The following is a 7,526-nucleotide window of genomic DNA, read 5'->3' as shown; positions in this document are numbered from 1 at the left end:
TTTATATAGTGCTTACTATATGCCAGGTATTGTGCTAAGCCTTTTACAATTATTATCTCATTTAGTCTTCACACAACCCTGGGAGGTAGGCATAATTGTAGGTGCTATTATTTTTCCTGTTTTTTTTTTCTTTTTTTTACAGTTGAGGAAACCGAGTCAAACAGGTTAAGTGACTTGCCCATGGTCACCCAGCTAGTCAGAGGCCACATTTGAACTCAGGTCTTCCTGACTCCAGGCTCAATGGTCTGTCTATCCATCATACCAACTCATTCTCTTTGTCCAAGTTTCCCTGTTACTGTTAGGGGTACTTTGTCCTTCCAGTCACCCAAATCATTCAGTTACAGGACCATAAATCTCTAACTGGAAGAAACCTTACAGAGGTTCTAACCTGTCTCTTAGAATGTCCAGTTTCCTTCAAAGTCCAGCTAAAACACCAGCTCCCATATGAGGCCTTTCCTCATCCCCCTAACCACTAACACCTCTCCTTTACGTTGAAATTACTGTGTGCTAATTTCATATATCTTTTGCATGTGTTTATATACTTATAGTTTGTCTTTCTTTATAGAATGTAAGCTTCTTGAAGGCACGGACCATTTTATTTTTGGATTTGTGTCCCCAGCACCTCACATAGTGCCTGACATGGTGGGAGATTAATTACTGATGATTGATCCAGCCTTTCTTTGGGAGGCACTGTTAATTCTGGAGAATGTCAGCCAACCATGCTTTCACTCCTCAACTGAAATGCTATGGTGTACACAACAGTGTGTGTTCATTTTGGCGGCATGTTGAAATGGATAGACACCTAAAATCCAAGACAGAAAAAGCTGGGTTCAACCCCCATCTCATAGAAGGTATATGATCCTGAGCAAGTCAGATAACCTTTCTGAGCCTCAGCTTCTTCATCTGTAAAATGGGAATAATAAAGGCACTTTATCTCACAGGGTCTGTGGGATCATAACTCTAGAACTTCTAGGAACTTAAAATGCTACTAGTTCAGCCCCCTCATTTATTATATGTCAGCCCATCCCAGCCCAGGACTGGGAAGTCCTGAGTGGAAAACACATTTGTAAAGGGGCTGGGAGGGCATTATCAGATCCTCCACATCTGAAGCTGTTACTGGGTTCAGGGGAGAAAGTCCTGCTGCCTATTAGCACGGATGTTTTGAGGAGGGGGAGAGGGCTGAAAATACAGGCCACTACAGGAAAAATGAATGGCTGTCATCTTGCTCTCTCCCTCTCTATCTCTACCCCTTTTCCCCTTTTTTTCTCTTACTATGAGTTACATTACTACCCCCCCCCCCCCCCCCCCCCATTTCCCAAACCACCTTGCTAGCCCGTGTTTTTTTCTCTTTGGGAAGGCAGCTAGCAAGCCTCTGTGCTCCACCTGAATTATATTAGCAATTATCTCTGCTTAAGAGTGTTGAGATGAGCCCTCCCCCCTTGCCTCCACCCCTTCCATCCAATGCTTTATTCCCCTCACAAACTGTGTTCTCAGCTCAGTTAGGACCCAGACCTTCTCTGGGAGGAAGGGGGGCAAGGTACCCCAACTTTTGGGGACAACAGGGAGGCTTCATTGCCCTCTGCATAGGTCTGTCTTTTGGAAGAAGAGTCTAAGGCAGGAATTGGGAGCGGGGGAAGGGGTGCAATGTAGGCATTCCTGGAAATAGCCCTGGCCCAGGAGATTTGGCCTAGAATTCTGACTACCACTTCCTAACGTTACGACCTAAGGGATAAATCCTATCACTTCACTGGGTTTTAGCTTGTTTCTCTGTAGAATGAAAGTGTTTGTGACAGTATGGGTCAATTTGGCGTCAGAAGACCTGGTATGAATTCAGGTTCTGCTACTTAAAACTCATGTGACCTTGGACAGGTCACTTAATCTTCAGGCCTTATTTCCCATTTTAGAAAGTGAAAGGATTGGACTAAATGAGCTATTAAGAAATAAAATCCCATCCGGCTCTGAGATTCTCTAGCACGGGTTTCTTAATCTTAGGTTTGTGAGCCTGTTTTTTAAAAAATGATAACATGGGGTTACAAAATGTATTTCCATATAATTGGTTTCTTTTGGGATCCTATGCCTTTTCATAAATGCATTTAAAAACATTGTTTTGAGAAGAAGGGGTCTAAGACTTGAAAAGGGTGAATAGTAAGCTCCAGATTCTGTGGGGTCCTGAATCTATTTTGATAAGGAAGCCTTTTCAAGAGCTAGCCTATTGAATCCCAGGTGTCAGGCATTTGGACTTTACCTAAGAGAGGAAGAAAGGGGGATGGTGGTGTCAGCAGGACGTAGAAATTCCCTCTAGGGATCCACCTACTGCTTCCTCTCTTACCTTTGCCTTTTCCTTCTCCGCAGAATGATCTCACGTACCCAGCTGGTGCAGAGTGTGCTCCAGGAGCTCCAGGAAGCGGCTGAATGCTTTGGCCTGGAGGGCCTGACCAATGCAGCCCTGGAAGCCAAGAAGACACTGTCTTCCTTCTCTCTGCCCAGTTGCCGCAGTGGGGACCAGTTCCAAGGTGAGATGGATGTGGACTCAGTGGCTCTCAGCCTGTATCCAGAAGATGCCCCCAAGAACATGCTGCCCTTGGCATGCAAAGGGAAGGGGAGCCGTCTGTTCGAGGCGGCCAGCGTGTTGCTGTGGGGCGGGCCTGGCCTGAGCCCAGAACTCCGGGCCCGTACTGTGGTGGAGATGTTGCTGAACAAACATTACTATCTCAAAGGCATGATTGACTCCAAGGTGATGCTGCAGGCAGTCCGCTATTCTCTCTGCTCGGAGGAGACCCCAGAGATGACCAGCCTTCCTCCTGCTACCTTGGAGGCCATCTTTGATGTGGATGTTAAAGCTACATGCTTCCCCGACAGCTTTGCCAACGTGTGGCACCTCTATGCCCTGGCGTCAGTTCTCCAACACAACATCTATTCCATCTATCCCATGTGGAACCTCAAGATCCGGCCCTATTTCCACCGGCTGATCAGGCCCCGCTGCTGTAACCAGCCCCCCTCAACTCTGCACATCATGTGGTCGGGGCAGCTGCTGGCAGGCCAGCTGCTGGCCAGCCAGGTGTTCAAACCAGAGTACTTCTCTGCTGTGGTGGGACTGGAGGAAGTAGAGTCAGAAATGGCCAGCCCTCCTCCTCCTCCTGTCCCCCCGGCAGAGACGCTGGAGTTGCTGAACCGAGACCCTCAGCTCACCTACTCTCATCTCCGAGAGCGCTACAGCATCACCAAGAGCACCTTTTACCGATGGAAACGCCAATCACGTGAACACCGCCAGAAGGCAGCGACGCGCTTTGTCGCTAAGCACTTCCTCCAGTCGTGTTTCCAGGATGGCAACGTGATACCTTTGCAGCGCTTCCGTCAGATGTTCCCCGAAATCTCGAGGTCTACTTACTATGCCTGGAAGCATGAGCTTCAGGGTACCTCCGAGGGCGGCGTGAGCAAGGATCCCATGTCTGAGACCTCCCTGGAGATGGAAGAGTTGGAAAAGCTGTCAGCAGAGGGGAAAAAGAGCCGTCCGCCGGACCCTGGCCCAACGGGGGTCTTCATGCAGGGAGCAAAGAGCTATCTGGAGCGCTGCATCTCCATGAACACACTGGTACCCTACCGATGCTTCAAACGTAGCTTCCCTGGCATCTCGCGCTCTACCTACTATAACTGGCGCAGGAAGGCTATCAAGGGAAACCCCAACTTCAAGATCCCACCGCCCCTTACAGGGGGGAGCCTTCATCCTCCCACTGGGGAAATCTTGCAGCCTGGGAAGGGCATTGCCATCAGGAAGGGGCTGGCTGGGGTGCAGCGGAGCTCCCGGGGGCTCTTGGCCCTGAAGCCCTCCCTAGCCAGGTGGCAGAAGCGATTACGCCGGGCTGCCCGGAGGCAGGTCCAGAGTAGGGGCCTTCCTTTCTGCCGATTCCGCCTCCGCTACCCCAGCCTGTCACCCAGCTCCTTCTGGCTCTGGAAGAGCATAGCCAAAGGCAGGCCTGCCTCTCGATACAGCTTCCCCTCCCAGATCCCTAGCAAGGGGGTCCTGGGAGCCGTGGGGAAGGCAGAGGTGGGAGAGAAGCCAGTGGTGCCAATGATCCAGAAGGAGGGAGCCCCCAGGGAGGATCGCTCTCTGGGGCCCTATCATGGCACCCTGTCTGGTTATGCAGTGGCAGGGGGTGCGGTCAACGGCGGTGGAGGCAGTAGTAGCAACGGCCGGGTATTCGTCATGGATGTGATTGCCACGACCCAATTCAAGGCCCAAGCGAAGCTCTTCTTACAACGACGTTTTGAGTCGAAGACTTTCCCCTCATATAAGGAGTTCAGCAGCCACTTCCCTTTCACAGCACGATCAACTTACTACATGTGGAAGCGAGCCCTCCATGATGGCCTCACCCTAGTTGATGCCTAAGAAGGGAGGGCAGGAGTGGCCCATGCCTGGGAAGCATGCTAGCAGCAAAGAGGAGCTAGCTCAGAGGTTAGCTGACCCGTCCTATCATCCTCCCAGGACCCCTTTGGTCTGGCAGTCATGATCATCTTCCCTCCCCTCCCAAGAGAATATTGGCTGTACTTCTTTTCCCCTGTGGCCCTGGTACAAAGTCCCAGGAGGTGGCTGGCTGCTTTGCCCACATCTTCATTGCTGTGAGATGTAAGACGCCTTACCCGTTTTGTAATCTTTGTTTTTCTCATTTTTTATTTTCAGGTTCTGTTGGCCCTCCTGGAAAGGAGGAAAATGAAACTGGTGGGGAGGGGCCCGCTGAAATGGATGCCCACTTTCTCAGGGACTTTAGAGAATGGTGAAGGGGGAGGGGGTGGGTTGCTTGAACTTGATGGTCGGAAGGCTTATCTACTTCCTACTTCTGCAGTTTGAGGAATTTTTTTAAAATTAGTTGTCCCCTCCAGACTTCCCTGCTCAGACAGACCCTGTTGGGTATGAGCAGGACTGAAGGAGACGGGGGTATTGGTGGTGGTGCTGGAGTCTGGGCAGAGAACTGGAATGTATGCGCCTCCCAGGGCACAGCAGCTTCTGCAGTATGGTGGTTTTGCCTACCCATGCCTAATGTATTTCCCTACCATGGACCCCCGAACTTAGGAGAACTCTGCCGGGTTCTAAGTGCCTTGATCCCCTGGCATCTCACTAAGCTTGGTCAAGCTGCAGTGGGAATATAGTTGGTTTATTTTTTTTTTTTTTTGAGGGGGTGGGGGATGAAGAGTGGTTGAAAGCTGTTGCTACTGTGACTTGGCTTCTGAAGGTGAAGGCATCAGGCTGGGATCTAAATCCTAGCATGTCTGGAGGCTGGTTCACTTCTATGGGGTCAATGTGATGCAAGGAGCTGGCACGTGTTTTGGGGGTTAGCTCAGAGGTGCTGAAAGCTGGCCCCGTAGAGATAGCAGCTTGGCCCTAGCCTCTTTGCTTCCTTTTCCCCCCACCACCTTTGCTGAGGGTGGCAGGGGGTCCAAATCAGCCTAACCCATTGGGTGGGGAGCCAAAATCTTCCTGGGGTTGGGGGGGAGGCAAGAATGGTGTCCAGCTTGGCCTAGCCCAATGGTCAGGGAGCCAAACCCTTCCTGGGGAAAGGGTTCCATCAATTCTCCCAGCAGCAAAGTTGGACATCTGCCTTCTTTAACTAGATGTGTTTCCAAGAGATCACATCCCGGTTGCCATTCAGTGATGCTGCAGGTACAATAATGCCTCGGTGTTTATTCCCCTGGTCCTCCTCTTCTACCTTTCCTCCTGTCTCTCAGCAAGGTCTCCCAGCTCTGTCCACAGAGCAGTAGCCCACCAGGCCAGAGGTGGGCTCTTCCAGGCAAAGGTATGGGACCACTCCATTGCATACATGAAGAATAGGTTGGGGTTGGGGGAGGGAGGGTGTTGAAATTATTTGTCTGACTGGTGAATTGTAATGCAATAAAAAGTACGGTTTTTTTTTGCCTTCAGTCTGTTGCCTCTGTGCCCCCTTTTGTTGAACCTGTGTGCTCTGAGAACATTAGGCAAGTTATTTGACCCTAGTTAGGCCTGTTTCCTCACTTGTGAAATGAAGGGTTTAGATGACTGAAGCATCCCTTTCAGCTTAAATGCTACTATGCCTCATTCACTCCTATCCTATGGCTGGTTGAAGAATGAAGGGGCTAGGCTTTTCCCAGTCACTGGTCAACCCAGCAGCCTGGGAACCAATTGCTGTGGTACCTGAACCATGTTTTAAATCAGCTGGGCCCCAGCTTTATCTTCAGAGCTCTTGCCTCTGAGGCTCGCCATAGGGAACCCAAGGACAATTTGGGGGATGCCGTCTTGGCCTGTCACCTTGATCAATGTGGGCATGAAGGGATAGCCAGGCTTATAGTCATGCTGTAGTATTAGGTTTGAAGTGGGAGAACCTGGGTTCAAAATCTGGCTCTGCCACTGTGCAAGTCATTTATTCTCGGGCCTCCCTTGCCTCATCTTCAAAATTAAGGGGTTGGACCCTATGACTTCCTGAGGTCCTTTGTGGTGCAGAGTAGGCTTGCTGGCTAGGCTGGTTTTCCTTGGTTCCATACTCTTGCTACCTGCACGGGGCCAGTAGGTGGCACTCTAATGCCAAAAGAAGGGAAGCAGCATAAGGGGGTGCTATTTATTAGTGGAATCTCCCCCACCCTTGGCCCAATTTCCCACATTCTCTTCTGTTTGGAGAGAAACCTTCCCCATGTTTATGCTGAGGTCCAGACCTTGGAGCCCCAAGGACTAGCCCTGGTAATATCAGAAAAATGGCAGCTGATGGGGCATCTTTGGGAGAAGCTCATAATAGGGCTTAGAGGCCTTTGAGTTCAAACTCCTTTGTTTTACAGATGAGGAAACTGAATGAGAGGTGAAAAATATTCTCACAGTGCCACAACTACTAAGATCCTGCAGCAGCATTTGAACTGGAGTCGTCTTGACTCAAAACTCATCTCCCAATCTGCCCTGTGCCCACACCTATAAGAAGGCTGGGGGAAATTCCCCTGCTACACAGCTTGGCACACCTCTCCACAAGTTCACGGAGTGTGTATCACCTCCCCTTGCTAGATTTCCTTCCCTTTAGGAGGCTGACTGAATTTGTGGCTGCCCCTTTGTTTACATTGGGATGATGAGAATTTCAGGGGTCTGGGTGTTGAGATTCATTTGGGAAAGGAAGGCTCCAGGGTGAAAGATGCTCTAACCCAGGGGTGAGGAACCTGTGGCCTTCTAGTCCTCAAGTGCAGCCCTTTGACTGAATCCAAACTTACAGAACAAATCCCTCGATTTGCGAGTGGCCTCAAGACCGCAGGTTCCCCACCCCTGCTAACCCTTCTGTTCTCCACAGTCAGAATCTTCTCTTGTCCCACTGTCTTGGATGGTGGGAATATTCTATACAATTTTTTCCCTCAAGGTGGGCTCTTGTTTTGGGAAAAGCTGTATTGCCTTAGGCAAGTCACCTATAGGGGTGAGAGAGAAGACACATTTCCTTATTTGTAAAACGAAGGGTCTGTACTCAGACCTCTGAAGTCCCAGCTCTAAAATGGACTTGGAATTTAAAAAAAAAAATCTGAGTTTTCAT

General features: G+C 50.1%; 1 protein-coding gene across 1 annotated transcript; it reads left to right on the top strand.

Annotated features, from left to right (window-relative positions):
- Positions 1-2,353: 2,353 nt before the first annotated feature.
- On the top strand, positions 2,354-4,387 carry VRTN (vertebrae development associated). The gene has a single exon (XM_027844674.1). The coding sequence runs from the start codon at positions 2,354-2,356 to the stop codon at positions 4,385-4,387; it is 2,034 nt and encodes a 677-aa protein (XP_027700475.1).
- The last annotated feature ends 3,139 nt before the right edge of the window (positions 4,388-7,526 follow it).

This window comes from Vombatus ursinus, unplaced genomic scaffold (assembly GCF_900497805.2).
Source record: "Vombatus ursinus unplaced genomic scaffold, bare-nosed wombat genome assembly UNPS02014945.1, whole genome shotgun sequence".
Lineage (NCBI taxonomy): Eukaryota > Metazoa > Chordata > Mammalia > Diprotodontia > Vombatidae > Vombatus > Vombatus ursinus.
Note: the sequence above shows the minus strand (reverse complement) of the source record. Positions and strands in the feature narration are given on the sequence as shown.

Coding starts and splice junctions, on each gene's coding strand:
- VRTN (XM_027844674.1), top strand. CDS start 2,354: ATGATCTCACGTACCCAGCTGGTGCAGAGTGTGCTCCAGGAGCTCCAG.